The sequence below is a fragment of the Tachypleus tridentatus genome, chromosome 8 (genome assembly GCF_004210375.1).
Source record: "Tachypleus tridentatus isolate NWPU-2018 chromosome 8, ASM421037v1, whole genome shotgun sequence".
Classification (NCBI taxonomy): domain Eukaryota; kingdom Metazoa; phylum Arthropoda; class Merostomata; order Xiphosura; family Limulidae; genus Tachypleus; species Tachypleus tridentatus.
In genome coordinates this window covers 57,108,718-57,133,273 of record NC_134832.1, presented here as the reverse complement: position 1 = coordinate 57,133,273, position 24,556 = coordinate 57,108,718, and the positions used below count along the sequence as shown (strand labels likewise).

Below are 24,556 nucleotides of genomic sequence, written 5' to 3'. Positions count from 1 at the left end.
TTCAAACACTTATCGAGGATTACTTTAGTTTAAATTTCGCACAAAGCTACACGAGGGCAATCTGAATTAGCCCTACCTAATTTAGCAGTGTAAGACTAGAGGGAAGGCAGCTAGTCATCACCACCTACGGCCAACTCTTGGGCTACTCTTTTACCAACAACTAGTGGGATTGACCGTCACGTTATAACGTCCCCACGGCTGAAAGGGCGAGAATATTTGGTGTGATGAGGATTCGAACCCGCGACCCTCAGATTACGAGTCGAATACCCTAACCACATAGAAAATGTACATAGAAATTAAAATTTACTGTAAGTTAACACAAGAAGGAGTAAAACCGCTGATGTGTTTAAGCCTTGTAATTGAGCTGTTAGTTTTTACACGTGTGTAAAACTAACCAACGTCAGGGAAAAGCGATGAGTTGTCTATCTAGTTTCCGAGGATTAGTCGTGTAGACAGATTGAATTATCTTCTATAAATTTTTGCATCAGTCTTTGGCACCGCTTATGTCTTCGTTAATGCCTCTACAAATAAAGCTCGAAAACATGCTATCCAGAACAAAGCCGTGACAGGAAAGAACGCTCTCTACTGGTGTCAGTGCGTATCAACTCAAACTGTGAGTTGATAAAACATAAACATTGCTCAGACATGAGTGACTCACGTTTTCAGTTCAGAAAGTAATCTGTTCGTTAACAAGATTTTTTTCAGAAAGGTGCTTTGCTATATTTAGTAATCTCTTAACGAAGATAATGTCGCTTGACTGCATGCTCTGGCTGATAAAGCTTACAAGTGCAGCTTTCCAATCGCATGTTCTTTAACACGATCAAAAACAAAAACATTTCATGGTGTATGTTATCTGGAAACTTAATATTCTTAAAAACAAATGGTCTATGAGATATTATGCGTAGTATTTCGCGACCTGAAATATGCTAATAAACTTATGGCCAAAGAAAAATTTATGTTTTTAAGCCTAACATTTTGTCGAATAGTAATGATTACAAACAAAGTATATAGCTTTGGTAATAATTGCACATTTCTATTTGCTCTTCAACCAAAACTAGATGTGATATCTCTCTATCCGTATGTCGTCATAAAAAATATTTGTTATTATTGTTTCATACTTTTATTTCATACACTGCTGGCCCCGGCATGGCCACGTGGTTAGGGCGCTTGAGTCGTAATCTGAGGGTTGCGTGTTCAAATCCCCGTCACACCAAAGACATTCTCCATTTTGGCTGTGGAAGTGTTATAATTGTACGGCCATTCCCAATATTCGTTGGTAAAGCAGTAACCCAAGAGTTGGCGGTAGGTGGCTATAAGTATCTGCCTTCTCTCTTGTCTTACACTACTAAATTAGGGACGACTAGCCCACATAGCCCCCATGTAACTTTGCGAAAAACTCAAAACAAACGTATTTTGCTTGTTTGTTTGTTTGTCTCTGAATTTCGCACAAAGCTACTCGAGGGATATCTGTGCTAGCCGTCCTTAATTTAGCACTGTAAGACTAGAGGGAAGGCAGCTATTCATCACCACCCACCGCCAGCTCTTGGGCTACTCTTTTACCAACGAATAGTGGGATTGACCGTCACATTATAACGCCACCACGGCTGAAAGGGCAAGCATGTTTGGTGCGACGGAGATTCGAACGCGCGACCTTCAGATTACGAGTCAAGTGCCTTAACTCATCTGTCCATGTGGCCCACGTATTTTGCATCACTGTGTCTTTAGGCAACAAATGTTTCAAATTTTGATTGGAATATTTCTTTATTACAAAATTTTCATGTAAAACTGCAAGTAATACCCCTGGTGACAGTTTAGCAACTTAAGGGTTATTACTTGGGACTTTTCTTTCCATTATTATTAGTAACGACATTGAAATAGGCATTACTGTCAAATTAATAAAGTTCACTCCTAACCTCAAACTAACTATTGGATTTTTTTAGCTGTGATAAAAGTGGTACACAAACATCTGTCAAATTATTTTTAATTATGATAAGAGCAATATAATACATATGAATTATCATACTTTGGATGTTACGTATAATATAGAAGCGATTGAAGGAAAGGATTTTGACATAGTGGTGGATAAGCCAATCAAGCAATCGAAGCAGTTGTCTATTGCTACTGGGTAATTGACGAAATCCAACTATTCGATCAGATGAGACTAGCCCTTCACTGAAAAATAGTTCCTGCTTTCATTCCAGACTATCAGTTTCTAAGGTTACTATGACAAAATTATTAGGCAACAAATATGTATGAATAGTCCCATGTAGTTTGTTGCTAAGTTTAGATGATCAGAATATTACAGTTTGTGTTAATAAAGTATCGTGGTTATGTACGGTTTATGATTGCGAACATTTGTGAAATTGTGGTTCGAAACCTTCATTTAAAGAACAGTTATTACAGTTCCTATTAGATCCGATCTATTTTACCCAGGTTACAACCATCGTATTAATCATCACAATTGTCCCCCGCTGGAACAGATGTAAGTCTAAAGATTTACAACGGTAAAATCAGGGGTTCGATTCCTTTCAGTGGACACACCAGATAGTCCGATGTGGCTTTGCTTTAAGAAAAAGATACATAATTACAAAATCTGTAGTTGGAATTTGAGAATTTCATGGAATTATAAAGTACATAAAGTGGCACTAGACCTGATCCTTGCTAGTACAGCGGTAAGTCTACAGATTTACAATGCTACGATCAGAAGTTCGATTCCTCTCGGTGGGCTTAGCAGATAGCTCAATGCGGCTTTGTTATAAGAAAACAAATACGCACAGACTTGATCAATATACACGATCTTACCACCAGCGTATCCATAAGTATAATATATTTTTTTTGTGTTTAGAAATTTTGTGTCACATGATAAAATATCAAAGATCTCGTTTAATCTCATGTACGTGACGGAAATGATGCGAGATAAGTCAGAGTTTTAACATCACGATGTGTATTGTATAACTAGTGATTTATTTAGTATGAATTCTAAATAACCTTATTTCCTCCAAAAAGCAGAAATGAAATATTTACGAAAGAAACAACGTGAACATTTATTATACACTAAGTCTCAGAACCAAAGTTTCAGAGCGTTTACTCAACTAAATACTGCGTAACGAATTATATTATAGAAAACAATAGTGCTACTTGTAATCAAGGTAAAAGCTTATGGCATTTTTAACATGTTGGAAATCGTGTTATAAATGTGAGATCATGGAACAGAAATATAAGTACGGGAGTTCGCTGTATGGACAAAGTGAATATTCTCTCACAAACTTCTAGCTGCAGTCTCTCGCACGTGACACGCCTTCTTTACTGTGTTTACAAATAACCCTTCTACTATCCATCTCGAACAAGAAAACTACTTTGTCATAATGTCAGTAAGTTGTCAAACCAAGCTAAGAGTGGAGGATACGTAAACTTAATTCTGGTACGAGTGGGTGAAAGATAATTCTCAGAAAGGAATCATTGGTTTAACAAGAGTTCCGCTTAGAAAAACAAAACTTTGTTAGGCTTCTGTAAGCTTTAGACTGAAAATATTGAATCTTCCTTGATGGACGAAGAATAATATTACTGTTTCCACCCTATTCTAAAACTCTATTTTCTTTCATGTTTTCTAACTTATGTGTATTCCCCGAGGGTCGCGGGTTCAAATCCCGGTCGCACCAAACATGCTTGTCCTTTCAGCCGTGGGGGCGTTATAATGTAACGGTCAATCCCACTATTCGTTGGTAAAAGAGTAGCTCAAGACTTGGCGATGGGTGGTGATGACTAGCTGCCTTCTCTCTAGTCTTACACTACTAAATTAGGGACGGCTATGCGCAGATAGCCCTCGAGTAGCTTTGCGCGAAATTAAAAAAACAAACAAACTTATGTGTATTCCCAACCAGCAACGGTCTAACACAAAAACTTAAATAGGAATTAGAGCTGAGCAGACTCGGCCCAGACTGTATGGATACATATGGGTTTCAGTTCTGTGAGTTTTTACAAATTTATTAAATTCTTTGCAATTAATTTGTTTGGAAATGTTTGCTATTTTCGTCATCCTTTTTGAATTCATAAAAGTTATGCGGAAAGATCTTTGATATACCGTTATAAGTATGAAGAACTCGAATGCAAAAGCAATGCAATATTATATGTTACTTAACTCTATCAGCTAAGATGGCGCTAATTTTAGAGGATAATGTGGAAATGAAAAGATAGTTAGCCAGTTTTGGCGCCAATTTTCCAAGAAAGACTAAATTTTAGTAAGTTTATCTTAATACTCTTAGCATAATCAGTTAAACTGTTGCCATAGTAACTGGTTGCTTCCATTTTATGTTAAAGATCTCATCTCTTAGCATAATCAGTTGAACTGTTACCATAGTAACTTGTAGCTCCTAGAACTTGTTGTTATCGAATTTTCTTGAAACGCTAATCAATATACATTTTAAATTGGTTGTCACTAAGCACTTCACATATTTACTGTACTCTTCAATACCCACCATACCTCAAATTAATGAGGTTTATAAGAAATATTTTCAGACCGAAATTATGACTAAACAAATAGATGAATTTTTTAAAAGATTTTAATATTTTATAACACTATGGGAGTCCCCAAAATATTTCCATTCAAACTAGCATCCTTACTGCAGTTCTATTTTTTTTAAAAGTCCCTCCCCTCCCAGTGGCTCAGCGGCATATTTGTGTACTTGCTATTTTAGAAACTGGGTTTCGATACTCGTAGCGGGCAGAGTACATATAGCCCTTTATGTAGCTCTGTACTTAATATGAAATAAAAACTTCTTTAAACATAGAATCTAACGCAGACAGTGCTAGTTGCTTTGCGACAATAAACGCCAAACAAACAAAAAACCAAATATATACTTTCTAGAATAATAGAAAAATATTCTAATTGCAGACCTCGACATCAACGAGTCCACTTGTTTTAGGCCTAAGATTAGTTAAGCCTTTTATTAAGTACGACCTATGTTAGATAAAGAGGTAAATTAACCTTGTAGCATCTGCACGTTTGTGTTTTAGTTTAGTTAGGACTAAACGTAATTGCGCTTAATACTACCAAATAGTAAACTAATAATGTTATTCGATGGCCTAAAGTTACACATTTTTAAAAATTTTGATAAGCTTTTAGTACGTTGTTGTACGAAATATCCACTAAAGTAATCTGAGGGTCATCGGTTCGAATCCCCGTCGCACCAAACATGCTCACCCTTTCAGCCGTGGGGGCGTTATAGTGTGACGGTGAATCCCAATATTCGTTGGTAAAAGAGTAGCCCAAGAGTTAGCGATGGGTGGTGATGACTAGCTAGTCTTACACTGTTAAATTAGGAACGGCTAGCGCAGATAGCCCTCGTGTAGCTTTGTGCGAAATTCAAAAACAAACTTATAAGATAAATTACGTGAAACAGTTTAATTATGGACGCACGTGCCAACAAATACATGTTCGTGATATTAAACTGTAACAATATATTGTAAAATTATACTATTTATATAACATATATTTATTTACTTACAGAGTTATTGTGTTAGATGGTCTATTCTGATATTCCTTATTCAAATATTAATCAAAAAAGAATTGCCATGTTTTGTGGATAAATTGATAATACGATGATCTGAGCTATTTCAGTGTCAAAATAATTTTCAGTAAGTGGTGTTGTAACATGGTTTGCATACCACTGACTGTATAAAAGCAGCATCGAACGTGTCCGAATTTATTCCACCATTAGAAATTGTTTCTGACAGTTTACTTCTGAATATTAGAAATTTTCCTGTAACGTATTACTACAGTCATGGACAGTAATAACTGTAGTGCAGTATTAAAGTACTATCGACATGGAAGAGGCGAACGTGCCATGAAACAACGAGGCTTAGGGGAAGATAAAGAAATTTGAGAAAGGAAGATCGACTGATGATGTAACTTGGCACGTGCTATCGTACATTCTTATGTCCTTGGAGAAAGAGAAGAGTTTGTTTTTAAATGAAGCAGTCTTCGAGCAAGATGGAACTCCACCCCCACCTTGTTCTGACATGCTTTCATGGATAAAGTAGTCCAAAGACATTTTCCACACCCATCACCTCATTTCACCCTTGTCAATTTTGGTTTATGCGAACACCCTAAGTTTTTGATTCATCGTACGCACTCCATACCTCGACACATCAGAGAAATATGACAAATATTCCATACTAGAACAAGTAAAGTGTAACAGTTAAAAATACAGCATTATTCAGCCATGTATTGTGAATGGTGGTCACAGTGAACGAATGTTGTTAACATATTCATTGTGCGAATATATCCATCAGCGCCATTTTGTGATGATTGCTTATCTATCAAACATCGTATATTTCTGTTGATTTGTCTTCGAATTATAAACGTCAGATTAGACCAAATAAGTTTCAATTTCGATATATACATATGGTATGAGAAATAATTATGGAAACGGTGAATAACATGGCTATTAAATGCTGACATTACGGTATTGTTTCACTTCCCTTCTACTGTATGGAACAGAACTATTCCTGATAGCAACTTCGCAGTGTTACTTTACTCTGTCATCTAATCAAATAGTGTTCTACTAACGTGTTGCCGGTAAAATCACAGACTTACTGAGAAATCAAAGTTTTGCCATGTGAAATATTAAGAAGGAATTTCATGTTTCACTAAGAGTTAACTGTATAGAAACTCATAAGAGATTATGTAATACTTGTACTGTTGGTAATGGAAAGTTAACTGTTAAAACAATCGTGGTAAGTTTTTTTTTCGTGTCACGAACAATCCACTACTGATATTATCAGTGAGCTAGCGGTAAATGGTGTGAGGGAATGCTACTTTCAGAATGTCAATGAACTAGCTGTAAGTTACGATATAAATGTTACCTCCAGAATACCAATGAACTAGCTGTTAGTGACGGTGTGAATGTTGCTTTCAGAATAACAATGAACTAGCTGTAAGTAATAATCTGAGAATTATCTCCAGATTTATGTTATCACAAATATATCTCGATCAATGTATAGCAACTCACAAACGACTATTCAAGAGAGAGAGACAAGACCAAACATCTGAAATGGATATTCGACTTCAATAATAGGTTGACAAAATATTGGGGGACGTTTTATTTTTAAATAAAAATGAAATTGTTTGGAGAAAATCAACAGTAGTTTTTCGATGGTAGAATAGATACCAACATCGTTGGTCAACATACAACATGTAGGGTAAAACATTCTGTGGAATCAATACAAGGTTTCTACAAACCACCAGGTTTAGAGATCTACACAGAATTGATGGCATCCTGACTAATAATAGGTTAAATCGGATTTTCATCTCTACCACAGACAGCAAGATAGTGATCCAAACATGTAGCAAGTCCTGATGAAGAGATATCCTAAATTGAAAAGTTACGATGCAATATTTGTAACCATTGCTTTGTCAGCACAAATTTTTAATACCACTGTTGCAAAGATTGTATGTATGGTCTTATCCAGAAAGTGAGAAAATCAATCGGCAATCTTACAATTTGCTGAATTCTATGGAAGAACAGGAACAAATCTGGAACGTTATTTCACAATCGAACATTTATAAAGTTAAAAATAAGATGTTTTATTTGTTCGATAGGCCCGGCATGGCCAAGCGTGTTAAGGCATGCGACTCCTAATCTGAGGGTCGCGGGTTCGCATCCCGTTCGCGCCAAACATGCTCGCCCTTTCAGCCGTGGGGGCGTTATAATGTGACGGTCAGTCCCACTATTCGTTGGTAAAAGAGTAGCCCAAGAGTTGGCTAGCACAGATAGCCCTCGAGTAGCTTTGTGCGAAATTCCAAAAAAAAAACAAATGCTCTGTTCGAAACAAATACGATCTTTCAACGCATTGTACTCATTTGTTTCAATTGGATTTTTTATAACAGTATATTATACTAATGACAAACGGACCGTTTAGTTATAATAACTTGTTGTTTGCTAATCCTGCGTGTATATATCACCTGTGGTTTACTGTGCTTATTTTTTATACTGTATAAAAATGTATCAGAAAAAGATGTTATCACTGAAAATAATATTAGCGTAATCTTGTCTGACACCTAATGTTTTATCCAAGTACGTGTTTTATTAATTGTTAGCGTTTTTATACGGAATATCTTAACATCTAGAGCCATGTTTCAAATAACGAACATGTTGATAATACTTCCGATGTGAAGTAGCCATAATCATGTTATTGTTAAATTATTAATTAAGTAATTGTGCTGTGAAACAATTAAATAAAGGTAAATATATCCAACTATATCTATTGTTACTTAATCGAAATATCAGAAGTTTATGCCAGTGCTAAGGATTTTCCTCTTCGTCTGTATGGTACCAGCTCTGCGAGCATGCTTCTGTGTAATATATCTAAATTATTTATGTTATTAAATGTATATTTTGTGAAACTAAAAATGCCACTTGAGAACAATTATAAGGATGTATTTTGTTTGTTTCTTTTACAAAATATAAGTCTTGTTTGTTTGTTTTGGAATCCGCGCAAAGCTATTTGAGAGCTATCTGCGCTAGCCGTCCATAATTTAGCAGTGTAAGACTAGAGGGAAGGCAGCTAGTCATTACCACCCACCGCCAACTCTTGGTCTACTCTTTTACCAACGAATAGTGGGATTGATAGTCACATTATAATGCCCCCATGACTGAAATGGGGTGCATGTTTGGTGCGATGGGGATTCGAACACGCGACCCTCAGATTACGATTCGAATGCCTTAACCCACTTGGTCATGCCAGGCCCTTATAAGTCTTGTCCTTTTAGATGACTAATCTTCATTTCTTCCTTATTAGTAATTACATGATATTTGTAAATCAATGATGTTACGTTCATTAAAATGCATTTATTGTTACGTTTAACAGTAAGTTATTGACAAAGATTATTTGTCGTATAACTTTAACATGCAATGTCATGTTATTTAAATTTTCTATTATTGTTCAAGAAAACATGTGTTAACAATATTAGATTTCGGAAGGGGGTTAGTAACAAAGCTATTGCTTTACAATGCTACTAGAACGTATTTCTAGCTTAGGTCAGTTTTAAAATTGTACTTTTTTTAGTTTGTTTGTAATAAAGCACAAAGCTAGCTATGCAATGGGCTATTTGTGCTCTGCCCATCACGGGTATTTAAACTCGGTTTTTAAAGTTGCAAGTCCATAGACATACCAGTGTACCATGGGGTGGGAGTCTTTTTTTTCTGCTTTTATTCTATTTCGGCTCTACATTTCTGCTGAGATATATAAACAACACAAAATAAGCTCTCAGTGTAATAAGTTTGGTTTTTATTGTTATTATTTATTGGCGCTAATCAATCGCTAAATGATACAAGTAATATTCTACCATACACTGGGTAATTTGAGGAATTCTTATTCTAAGATTACACTGTCTATCGCCCTTTTCTTCTGCAGGTCTCGTGGATTCGTCTACGCGATTTCCATGTCCTTACTATTGGTAGATACACGTACACAACAGACGAACGGTTTGAAGCGTATCACACCGACTTCTCGAACGACTGGGCTCTCAAAATACAGAATGTGCAACAGAAAGACGAAGGCCTGTACGAGTGTCAGCTAACGTCCGACAACCCTGTGAGTCAGTACGTGTACCTACACGTTGTAGGTGAGTCGAAAGACTTGAAGAGCATTCAGAATATAGAAGTTAACTATAGAAAATACAGAAGTTAACTATCCTTCGCATCTAAGATATTTATCGAATACAATGTTTTGATATCTTGTGTTACGGAATTCAAATTTAAATTTTATTCTGACTAATTTATTTTTCGTAAACTATATTTTCAAGCATTTTTTCTAAGACTCATTTGTCTAATGTTTATGAAGGAAAAAAAATTAGGTTTTCTTTCCTGTCCAAATAAGGCTCACGTGGTCATACGATGCCAAAAAAGGTAATTCTAAAAATTCTACGTGTACACTTTTTAAATTAGGTTTTTTTGAAACGCAAAATACATTTAAAAAAATTTGGTATCTCTGAAAATAATCTGTCTCTTTTATCCTAATTTCAAATATTTAAATTTTCCTTCAAAAACAGAATAATAATAGAAGTTATTCGAAAACCTACAAATAACTATCAAAGTGAAAATATAAGTGCTTACAATGTAAAATTTAAAATCATGGATTTATTTAGTTTTTACTACATTAAGTGATAACGAACGAGTGAAAAACAACTTAAACTATTTTCATTAGAGCTACACAGAATGTAATAAAAGCGTAATCAACTAAAACACAAATAATAATAAAATAGATACCTTTCTCGTGATGTCTTTATAATTAGTATTGTTGTCGTATTTTGGACAGTATATTTCTACTGAATCTTTTTGTCAGTGAGTATCCATAAGTTATTCTCCTTTCAACTCCTATCTTGCTTGGGATCACAACACGTAACTCCTGTCCATTCCACAACCTCTTGCCAACTCCTATCCTGTGTGACATCAGCATTCGCCAACTCCAACTATTTGTCCAAGTCTTGAACCCACGATGGGCCAAATCCTAATTTACTTCCTAATCCCACCCTGTATGAAACCATCACGTGTCAAATCCTAATTTACTTCCTAATTCCACCCTGTATGAAACCATCACGTGTCAAATCCTATTTTACTTCCTAATCCCACCCTGTATGAAACCATCACGTGTCAAATCCTAATTTACTTCCTAATTCCATCCTGTATGAAACCATCACGTGTCAAATCCTATTTTACTTCCTAATTCCATCCTGTATGAAACCATCACGTGTCAAATCCTATTTTACTTCCTAATCTCATCCTGTATGAAACCATCACGTGTCAAATCCTATTTTCTATCCTAATCCCATCCTGTATAAAACCATCACGTGTGAAATCCTATTTTCCATCCTAATCCCATCCTGTATGAAACCATCACGTGTCAAATCCTATTTTCCTTTTAGTCCTATCCTGCATGACACAAACATGTGTTGTAGCCTACTAGCTATCCAAAGCTATCCTTTATGACATCACCGTTTACCAAATTCTATCAATTCTTCAAATTCTTTCAATCTATTTTCAAAGAGCGGAGAATAAATATTAAATAATATTTCAGCTAAGCCAGTTTGCTGAAAACGAATAACAGAAATATTTCACGCAACATTAGAAGTGTGTAGGTTTATGTTTATCAGAATACTTGACGTTTATATCTCGTTTATGTTATACGCATGCGCATGACGAACAAAACCTTTGTTTTCCAAAAGCTTAATCAACTATGCGTATAATCATCTGAAAACACATTTGTGCAGAATATTTTGTGAAACATTTGGTTAATAAAATATAAAAATTGTGCCACGTGTTTTAATAATCATTAGTTCCTGTTATTTAGCAAATAAAATAAATAGTTTTAAATAATATCTTAGTTCTTGTAATAACTATAACAGAGAAGCTTTTGTTACACTATGTAACAAAATTCTTACTTTTTCTTGTTTCTGGACAGAAAGTGTTATTTTCCAATTGCTTATGCCTAAGGTAAATGGAAAAGACCTGTTTTTCTCTTCAAACTTTGCTTTTGTGACCTGGGAGCGTATAAAGAAAACATGATGGGAGACTATATTTGTGGCCTGATACGTGAAAGTGATTTATATTACAGTCGCAAATCTCGAATAACTACTCACTTCTAAACATTTTTATATAACTTTAGTATAAATACATGTAAACCTTGATTCATATGTTGTTTTATTCAGACCTTATGTAAATGAAAATGTGCAAATTTGCCCGTTTTTACATAGAAAATAGGTTAATTTCTAAATTTCATTATCCAGGTCACAAAAGCAAAGTTTGAAGGAAATAATGGTCATTTTCTGTACTTTTACAACATAAACAATTAAGAAATAACACATACTATCCACGAACACAACTTGTGTTACATAGTGTAATCTATAACCATATAGTTTCACATTACAGCTAATAGAAGATAGTTCAAGTCCTTTCTATATTGTTTTTTTCTAATAACATTTGTTATTGTGCTACCGTAATTATCTGAAAGGAACGAACCTTAATATCTTAGAATTCGAAGTTCATAATGACAAAAAAGATGATAAAATAAAACATATATTTTAAATCGTCAAGAATAAACTTAACTTCACGATTTTCCTACAAACTTTTTTGTATAAAACGTGTAATGAAAACTAAAAGTCGTCATAAGTTAAGTTCCATTGTTATAGTGGCGTTATCAGTTCAATCCTCCAATGATTGTTTGTAGGTATATTAACATATTTTCTAAATCGCATTGTTCTGTTAATCATTAAAAAATCAGATACACTGTGTATTTAAAGACATAGTATATTTTCCACTGGTTTAGATACCAGTCAACATTTAAGGTAACAGAATGACATATCTGTGATGTAAAAAAAAACAACCTTTCACGCAGTTCCACTTGCTAAGATACTGGAGGGTAGAGAACTTTTCTTCAAACCTGGAAGTTCCATCAACATCACGTGCTTCATCAGTAATTGTCCGGAGCCTCCAGTGTACGTGTTCTGGTATCATGACGAAAGAATGATCAACTATGACTTTATTGAAGGACAAATTACCGTGAGAAAAGCTCCCAAAAATACAGCCTTTAGTAGTCTATACATAAACAATGCCCAACTTTCTGACTCAGGGAACTACACGTGTTCACCGTCAAACGCAAATCCAGTCAGCATTCTTGTGAACGTCATCAAAGGTGAGCGTGCTGTGACCAAATCTTTGCTACTCATTTATTACGTCGTTAGCTAATACAACAGTGGTGAATAAGATAACATTTTTTTTATCTCAGAGATTTGTTTGTTTGAACGTACAGTTACACGTTAGAATATTTGCGCTGTGACTGTTGGGAGGATCGAACCCCAAATTTTAGCGTTATCATAAGCTGTCAAACTTATTCCGAGCCACCAGAGGGGGACTTGCTTCTTAGAACAAATGTCTTTTATTGCTATAGTAGTTCATGTTACATAAAATAATCTAATAAACAACGTTTTTTGTTATTTTGATGTTCTATTTATTTTCAAGGATTTCGAATATAATTATAGGGGCATGAGAGATATATAATATTTTTATTAACTCCTTCGTTAAATTATTTTGGGAAACATCAAGAAAGGTTAGAACGTTTGCATGTACACTTAGCGCAGGGTTTTTATTACCGAGTAGTCTAAAAATAACTATAACTCTGAATAAATGTCAAACTTTTGAAAAGAAAGAACTGGTCTTTTCACACAGTTTGTACATTTCTAAATTTTCAACAAATGTGTTGAATGTGGTTGCTTTCATCAAGTTTTTTACTTATTCGAAAGCCATGGAGCTCTTCACGTTCGAAGTTAATAAAATATCGACAAGGATTAAAGTTCTTAAAACAACACAATTTGTATTTTAAAATTCGGTAAATTATTCTTAAATTTCAATGCTGTTAATGGTAAAGCAAACTTCTTGTTGTAACTTCACACATATCCATCTACATAACGGCTCTCGCTTGTACAGCGGTAAGTCTTCAGATTTACAACGCTAAAATCAGGGGGTTTGATTCCCTTCGGTGAACTCAGCAGGTAGCCCAATGTAGCTTTGTTATAGAAAAACACATACATCTTCATAAATTTTGTTTATACTAAAGAAACATTAAGTGGAGTTATACCTATGACCACATTTTCTTAGTTTTAACAGTATAAGAGACATTATATATCAACATTTAATATGTCAAATAATATTCACCTATGATTTAGTTTCCATTTTATTGAAATGTTGTCGGTTTGAAAAACTCAAGTTTGGTGCCATGGTTGCAAACATAATATATTTTGGCACAAGGACAGAAAAAAAAGATGTTAGTGGTATGAAGTGAGGCCCCATGGGGCTGTCCAAAGACAATGTTATTCCAGGTAATTTTCGTATACATTTACGTTGATGATATTTTGACTAAAATTCATCTCACATCAAATATAACGTTCAAACCAAAACTACCAAAATTGCTTCAGAACAACAATAAATACAATTATGCAACGGCGGAAAACAATTAATAGATACTGCCCAAATGCCACGAATATTAACAAGGCGGCTTTATGGCATCAGTAGTTACTACTCTTGGTCTGCATGTACTGTGTCTAAGCGTAACTGAGTCTGTAGTACGCAGCCGCCATGCATTTCCTTTCATCTGATGAGATAATGATCACATGTGAACCTTTCGACATACGATCGAACATCAACCAGAGCACTCTGGTGATATTCTCTGTATACTATGACCTTGTTAAATTATTTTTCAACTGAATACTGATTCATTATTTAGACGTTTATTGAGTCTTTTGTTTTAATACGGTTTCAATGACATTTTAGACTGTTTCCAAGGTGCACTGACTCACTGATGCAAAATGCCAGTCTTGCACCTCAAGCGTACACTTCTGTAACAACCTTCAGTGTTGTAAGATTTCAATCTTCTTTGGCAGAACTCTATATACATTAAATAACAATATACTGTGGGGAATCACTAACACTTCTTTGGCAGAAATCTATATACATTAAATAACAATATATTGTGGGGAATCACTAACACTTCTTTGGCAGAACTCTATATACATTAAATAACAATATATTGTGAGGAATCACTGACACTTCTTTGGCAGAACTCTATATACATTAAATAACAATATATTGTGGGGAATCACTAACACACTTCTTTGGCAGAACTCTATATACATTAAATAACAATATACAGTGAGGAATCACTAACACTTCTTTGGCAGAAATATACATTAAATAACAATAACACTAACACTTCTTTGGCAGAACTCTATATACATTAAATAACAATATATTGTGGGGAATCACTAACACACTTCTTTGGCAGAACTCTATATACATTAAATAACAATATACTGTGAGGAATCACTAACACTTCTTTGGCAGAACTCTATATACATTAAATAACAATATATTGTGGGGAATCACTAACACTTCTTTGGCAGAACTCTATATACATTAAATAACAATATATTGTGGGGAATCACTAACACTTCTTTGGCAGAACTCTATATACATTAAATAACAATATATTGTGGGGAATCACTAACACACTTCTTTGGCAGAACTCTATATACATTAAATAACAATATATTGTGGGGAATCACTAACACTTCTTTGGCAGAACTCTATATACATTAAATAACAATATACTGTGAGGAATCACTAACACTTCTTTGGCAGAACTCTATATACATTAAATAACAATATACTGTGGGGAATCACTAACACTTCTTTGGCAGAACTCTATATACATTAAATAACAATATACTGTGGGAATCACTAACACTTCTTTGGCAGAACTCTATATACATTAAATAACAATATACTGTGGGAATCACTAACACTTCTTTGGCAGAACTCTATATACATTAAATAACAATATACTGTGGGAATCACTAACACTTCTTTGGCAGAACTCTATATACATTAAATAACAATATACTGTGCACTAACACTTCTTTGGCAGAACTCTATATACATTAAATAACAATATACTGTGGGGAATCACTAACACTTCTTTGGCAGAACTCTATATACATTAAATAACAATATACTGTGGGGAATCACTAACACTTCTTTGGCAGAACTCTATATACATTAAATAACAATATATTGTGGGGAATCACTAACACTTCTTTGGCAGAACTCTATATACATTAAATAACAATATACTGTGGGGAATCACTAACACTTCTTTGGCAGAACTCTATATACATTAAATAACAATATACTGTGGGGAATCACTAACACTTCTTTGGCAGAACTCTATATACATTAAATAACAATATACTGTGAGGAATCACTAACACTTCTTTGGCAGAACTCTATATACATTAAATAACAATATATTGTGGGGAATCACTACACACTTCTTTGGCAGAACTTTATATACATTAAATAACAATATACTGTGGGGAATCACTGACACACTTCTTTGGCAGAACTTTATATACATTAAATAACAATATATTGTGGGGAATCACTGACACACTTCTTTGGCAGAACTTTATATACATTAAATAACAATATATTGTGGGGAATCACTGACACACTTCTTTGGCAGAACTTTATATACATTAAATAACAATATATTGTGGGGAATCACTGACACACTTCTTTGGCAGAACTTTATATACATTAAATAACAATATATTGTGGGGAATCACTGACACACTTCTTTGGCAGAACTTTATATACATTAAATAACAATATACTGTGGGGAATCACTGACACACTTCTTTGGCAGAACTTTATATACATTAAATAACAATATACTGTGGGGAATCACTGACACACTTCTTTGGCAGAACTTTATATACATTAAATAACAATATACTGTGGGGAATCACTGACACACTTCTTTGGCAGAACTTTATATACATTAAATAACAATATACTGTGGGGAATCACTGACACACTTCTTTGGCAGAACTTTATATACATTAAATAACAATATACTGTGGGGAATCACTGACACACTTCTTTGGCAGAACTTTATATACATTAAATAACAATATACTGTGGGGAATCACTGACACACTTCTTTGGCAGAACTTTATATACATTAAATAACAATATACTGTGGGGAATCACTGACACACTTCTTTGGCAGAACTTTATATACATTAAATAACAATATATTGTGGGAATCACTGACACACTTCTTTGGCAGAACTTTATATACATTAAATAACAATATATTGTGGGGAATCACTGACACACTTCTTTGGCAGAACTTTATATACATTAAATAACAATATATTGTGGGGAATCACTGACACACTTCTTTGGCAGAACTTTATATACATTAAATAACAATATATTGTGGGGAATCACTGACACACTTCTTTGGCAGAACTTTATATACATTAAATAACAATATATTGTGGGGAATCACTGACACACTTCTTTGGCAGAACTTTATATACATTAAATAACAATATATTGTGGGGAATCACTGACACACTTCTTTGGCAGAACTTTATATACATTAAATAACAATATATTGTGGGGAATCACTGACACACTTCTTTGGCAGAACTTTATATACATTAAATAACAATATACTGTGGGGAATCACTGACACACTTCTTTGGCAGAACTTTATATACATTAAATAACAATATACTGTGGGGAATCACTGACACACTTCTTTGGCAGAACTTTATATACATTAAATAACAATATACTGTGGGGAATCACTGACACACTTCTTTGGCAGAACTTTATATACATTAAATAACAATATACTGTGGGGAATCACTGACACACTTCTTTGGCAGAACTTTATATACATTAAATAACAATATACTGTGGGGAATCACTGACACACTTCTTTGGCAGAACTTTATATACATTAAATAACAATATACTGTGGGGAATCACTAACACACTTCTTTGGCAGAACTTTATATACATTAAATAACAATATACTGTGGGGAATCACTAACACACTTCTTTGGCAGAACTTTATATACATTAAATAACAATATACTGTGGGGAATCACTAACACACTTCTTTGGCAGAACTTTATATACATTAAATAACAATATACTGTGGGGAATCACTAACACACTTCTTTGGCAGAACTTTATATACATTAAATAACAATATACTGTGGGGAATCACTGACACACTTCTTTGGCAGAACTTTATATACATTAAATAACAATATACTGTGGGGAATCACTGACACACTTCTTTGGCAGAACTTTATATACATTAAATAACAATATACTGTGGGGAATCACTAACACACTTCTTTGGCAGAACTTTATATACATTAAATAACAATATACTGTGGGGAATCACTGACACACTTCTTTGGCAGAACTTTATATACATTAAATAACAATATACTGTGGGGAATCACTGACACACTTCTTTGGCAGAACTTTATATACATTAAATAACAATATACTGTGGGGAATCACTGACACACTTCTTTGGCAGAACTTTATATACATTAAATAACAATATACTGTGGGGAATCACTGACACACTTCTTTGGCAGAACTTTATATACATTAAATAACAATATACTGTGGGGAATCACTGACACACTTCTTTGGCAGAACTTTATATACATTAAATAACAATATACTGTGGGAATCACTGACACACTTCTTTGGCAGAACTTTATATACATTAAATAACAATATACTGTGGGAATCACTGACACACTTCTTTGGCAGAACTTTATATACATTAAATAACAATATACTGTGGGGAATCACTGACACACTTCTTTGGCAGAACTTTATATACATTAAATAACAATATACTGTGGGGAATCACTGACACACTTCTTTGGCAGAACTTTATATACATTAAATAACAATATACTGTGGGGAATCACTGACACACTTCTTTGGCAGAACTTTATATACATTAAATAACAATATACTGTGGGGAATCACTGACACACTTCTTTGGCAGAACTTTATATACATTAAATAACAATATACTGTGGGGAATCACTGGCAGAACATATACATTAAATAACAATATACTGTGGGGAATCACTCTTTTTGGCAGAACTTTATATACATTAAATAACAATATACTGTGGGGAATCACTGACACACTTCTTTGGCAGAACTTTATATACATTAAATAACAATATACTGTGGGGAATCACTGACACACTTCTTTGGCAGAACTTTATATACATTAAATAACAATATACTGTGGGAATCACTGACACACTTCTTTGGCAGAACTTTATATACATTAAATAACAATATACTGTGGGGAATCACTGACACACTTCTTTGGCAGAACTTTATATACATTAAATAACAATATACTGTGGGGAATCACTGACACACTTCTTTGGCAGAACTTTATATACATTAAATAACAATATACTGTGGGGAATCACTGACACACTTCTTTGGCAGAACTTTATATACATTAAATAACAATATACTGTGGGGAATCACTGACACACTTCTTTGGCAGAACTTTATATACATTAAATAACAATATACTGTGGGGAATCACTGACACACTTCTTTGGCAGAACTTTATATACATTAAATAACAATATACTGTGGGGAATCACTGACACACTTCTTTGGCAGAACTTTATATACATTAAATAACAATATACTGTGGGGAATCACTGACACACTTCTTTGGCAGAACTTTATATACATTAAATAACAATATACTGTGAGGAATCACTGACACACTTCTTTGGCAGAACTTTATATACATTAAATAACAATATACTGTGGGGAATCACTGACACACTTCTTTGGCAGAACTTTATATACATTAAATAACAATATACTGTGGGGAATCACTAACACACTTCTTTGGCAGAACTTTATATACATTAAATAACAATATACTGTGGGAATCACTGACACACTTCTTTGGCAGAACTTTATATACATTAAATAACAATATACTGTGGGGAATCACTGACACACTTCTTTGGCAGAACTTTATATACATTAAATAACAATATACTGTGGGGAATCACTGACACACTTCTTTGGCAGAACTTTATATACATTAAATAACAATATACTGTGGGGAATCACTGACACACTTCTTTGGCAGAACTTTATATACATTAAATAACAATATACTGTGGGGAATCACTGACACACTTCTTTGGCAGAACTTTATATACATTAAATAACAATATACTGTGGGGAATCACTGACACACTTCTTTGGCAGAACTTTATATACATTAAATAACAATATACTGTGGGGAATCACTGACACACTTCTTTGGCAGAACTTTATATACATTAAATAACAATATACTGTGGGGAATCACTGACACACTTCTTTGGCAGAACTTTATATACATTAAATAACAATATACTGTGGGGAATCACTGACACACTTCTTTGGCAGAACTTTATATACATTAAATAACAATATACTGTGGGGAATCACTGACACACTTCTTTGGCAGAACTTTATATACATTAAATAACAATATACTGTGGGGAATCACTTCTTTGACACACTTCTTTCACTGACACACTTCTTTGGCAGAACTTTATATACATTAAATAACAATATACTGTGGGGAATCACTGACACACTTCTTTGGCAGAACTTTATATACATTAAATAACAATATACTGTGAGGAATCACTGACACACTTCTTTGGCAGAACTTTATATACATTAAATAACAATATACTGTGGGGAATCACTGACACACTTCTTTGGCAGAACTTTATATACATTAAATAACAATATACTGTGGGGAATCACTGACACACTTCTTTGGCAGAACTTTATATACATTAAATAACAATATACTGTGGGAATCACTAACACACTTCTTTGGCAGAACTTTATATACATTAAATAACAATATACTGTGAGGAATCACTGACACACTTCTTTGGCAGAACTTTATATACATTAAATAACAATATACTGTGGGGAATCACTGACACACTTCTTTGGCAGAACTTTATATACATTAAATAACAATATACTGTGGGGAATCACTGACACACTTCTTTGGCAGAACTTTATATACATTAAATAACAATATACTGTGGGGAATCACTAACACACTTCTTTGGCAGAACTTTATATACATTAAATAACAATATACTGTGGGGAATCACTGACACACTTCTTTGGCAGAACTTTATATACATTAAATAACAATATACTGTGGGGAATCACTAACACACTTCTTTGGCAGAACTTTATATACATTAAATAACAATATACTGTGAGGAATCACTAACACACTTCTTTGGCAGAACTTTATATACATTAAATAACAATATACTGTGGGGAATCACTGACACACTTCTTTGGCAGAACTTTATATACATTAAATAACAATATACTGTGGGGAATCACTGACACACTTCTTTGGCAGAACTTTATATACATTAAATAACAATATACTGTGGGGAATCACTGACACACTTCTTTGGCAGAACTTTATATACATTAAATAACAATATACTGTGGGGAATCACTAACACACTTCTTTGGCAGAACTTTATATACATTAAATAACAATATACTGTGGGGAATCACTAACACACTTCTTTGGCAGAACTTTATATACATTAAATAACAATATACTGTGAGGAATCACTGACACACTTCTTTGGCAGAACTTTATATACATTAAATAACAATATACTGTGAGGAATCACTAACACACTTCTTTGGCAGAACTTTATATACGTTAAATAACAATATACTGTGAGGAATCACTAACACACTTCTTTGGCAGAACTTTATATACATTAAATAACAATATACTGTGAGGAATCACTGACACACTTCTTTGGCAGAACTCTATATACATTAAATAACAATATACTGTGAGGAATCACTGACACACTTCTTTGGCAGAACTTTATATACATTAAATAACAATATACTGTGAGGAATCACTAACACACTTCTTTGGCAGAACTTTATATACATTAAATAACAATATACTGTGAGGAATCACTGACACACTTCTTTGGCAGAACTTTATATACATTAAATAACAATATACCGTGAGGAATCACTAACACACTTCTTTGGCAGAACTTTATATACATTAAATAACAATATACTGTGGGGAATCACTGACACACTTCTTTGGCAGAACTCTATATACATTAAATAACAATATACTGTGAGGAATCACTAACACACTTCTTTGGCAGAACTTTATATACATTAAATAACAATATACCGTGAGGAATCACTAACACACTTCTTTGGCAGAACTTTATATACATTAAATAACAATATACTGTGAGGAATCACTGACACACTTCTTTGGCAGAACTTTATATACATTATATAACAATATACTGTGGGGAATCACTGACACACTTCTTTGGCAGAACTCTATATACATTAAATAACAATATACTGTGAGGAATCACTGACACACTTCTTTGGCAGAACTTTATATACATTAAATAACAATATACTGTGGGGAATCACTGACACACTTCTTTGGCAGAACTTTATATACATTAAATAACAATATACTGTGGGGAATCACTGACACACTTCTTTGGCAGAACTCTATATACATTAAATAACAATATACTGTGAGGAATCACTGACACACTTCTTTGGCAGAACTTTATATACATTAAATAACAATATACTGTGAGGAATCACTAACACACTTCTTTGGCAGAACTTTATATACATTAAATAACAATATACTGTGGGGAATCACTGACACACTTCTTTGGCAAAACTTTATATACATTAAATAACAATATACTGTGGGGAATCACTAACACACTTCTTCAAGTAACATTTTCCCCTTTCTTTAAAGTTAAAGTATGAACAATATAATATTTTTCAGTAACCTTCAACGTAATCCCGGTCGCACCAAACACGTTCGCCCTTTCAGCCGTGAGGGCGTTATAATGATCGGTCAGTCCCACTATTCGTTGATGAAAGAGTAGTCCAAGAGTTGTCGGTGGGCGGTGATGACTAGCTGCCTTCCCTCTAGCCTTACACTGTAAAATTAAGACAGCCAGCGTAGATAGCCCTCGAGCAGCTTTGCGCGAAATTCGAAAACAAACGAACAAATCAACGTAATTACGTATTCGATATATTAAAATATGTTTTTAAAAACTGAAGTTATGGACTAATTGAATGAAACAGAAAAAGTGCTTTTTCTCCAATATTTTGAGAAGAAAACTAAACTGAACACTTTAATATATTAACGAATAGAGGTTCTCGTGCGGAGATGTCCTACTTGCTTTGGAGACCATGTATTTCATTATCAGTTCAAGTGCGTTACTCAGTCCCACAAATGACAGGAGAGAAGGCTTACCTGATGTCAAAGTCAAATAAAGAAACCCTGGCTGAACAGATAGAGAAATACTCTTGAGATTATATTATCGTAGACTGTATGAAATTGAAAATACAACGGTTGCTAGGAGACAGTATCCTTTTTAGTGCATCTGATACGTACATGCATTATGTCTCCTGGGATCGTGTCTGTAAATAACCCAAAGTGAGGATATACTATATGTTTGCTGACATCTATTTTGGTATTAAACGAATCGGTGGAAACAAGCTAACATGCCTTGTTAAAGTTATTCATATACAGAATAAAAAAGAACAGAATTGTCGAACGCAAGCTTCTAATGACGAGACAGGCAACTCGGTACATCCATTCTTTTGTTGAATTAGGTGAGTCATACATTTTCCCCTAAGGTGTCAAAAACTGTAAAGAACAAAAGATTTGGACGGGAAACCTCAGGTTTCACTTCATATAACACCATCTGTTTAGTCACGTGATAACTTTTATTTTTAGTAGGTTGGTGAAGTTGCTAGCCACACGGTTGATTCGAGCAATCGTTACTAAAAACACAAAACTAGATTACTTGTCTGTAAATGAGCATCAGATTTGTAGACGCTCCAAGCTAGATACGAGGCTGAACGTAATATATTTTGTGTACACGTTAAATCAAAAAGCTACCTGAGAGAAAACACATTTTAACGATTTGTTAGTTTTTATAGTGAGGAGACTGACACTGGTACACAATATTTACTGTTGTAGACAATTAAGACATTCCTGTATGCAAATCCAACGTTTTACTTCCAAATTTATTTTCACTAGAAAAACGCGTAAAGAAGTTATAAGGTACTTTGAGTACTAAAGAGGTCCGGCCTGGCCAGGTGAGTTAAAGCGTTCGACTCGTAATCTGAGGGTCACGGGTTCGAATCCGTACCATACCAAAGATACCAACCTTTCCAACCGTGATAGCGTGAAATGTGACCGTCTACCTCACTATTCGTTGGTAAAAGAGTATCCCAAAACTTAAAGCCCTTTCATCCGTGGGAGCGTTATAATGTTACGGTCAATCCCACTATTCGTTGGTAAAAAAAGTAACCCAAGAGTTGGCGGTGGGTGGTGATGACTAGATGCCTTCCCCCTTGTCTTAGAAGTTTAAATACATAAACAGTTATTTAACATATTTTCCCTACGGTTTACGAATAAACTCAAGAGCTCACAACATTAAAATTCGAGGTCCAATCCCCGATTATGAGCACATCATCAGTAGTATCCTCATATGCATTTCTGTCAATACATGTTAATGACACACTCTCTATAATATATTTCTGTTAATACATGTGGATGACACGCTATTGTTAATCTATTTCTGTCAATACATGTTAATGACACACTCTCTATAATATATTTCTGTTAATACATGTGGATGACACGCTATTGTTAATCTATTTCTGTCAATACATGTTAATGACACACTCTCTATGATATATTTCTGTCAATACATGCGAATGACACGCTATTGTTAATCTATTTCTGTCAATACATGTGGATGACACACTCTCTATGATATATTTCTGTTAATACATGTGGATGACACGTTATTGTTAATCTATTTCTGTCAATACATGTGGATGACACACTCTCTATGATATATTTCTGTTAATACATGTGGATGACACGCTATTGTTAATCTATTTCTGTCAATACATGTAGATGACACACTCTCTATAATATATTTCTGTTAATACATGTGGATGACACGCTATTGTTA

The 24,556-nt window shown here is 34.1% G+C and overlaps 1 protein-coding gene across 2 annotated transcripts in view; it reads left to right on the top strand.

Annotated features, from left to right (window-relative positions):
* The window catches only part of LOC143222439 (neurotrimin-like), a 133,583-nt gene that overhangs the window by 84,531 nt on the left and 24,496 nt on the right, over positions 1-24,556 (top strand). For both annotated transcript variants that reach the window (XM_076448965.1, XM_076448964.1), the window contains exons 3-4: positions 9,415-9,625; positions 12,394-12,690. In XM_076448965.1, the coding sequence (XP_076305080.1) occupies positions 9,415-9,625; positions 12,394-12,690 (508 nt within the window). The remainder of the gene's footprint in view (positions 1-9,414; positions 9,626-12,393; positions 12,691-24,556) is intronic.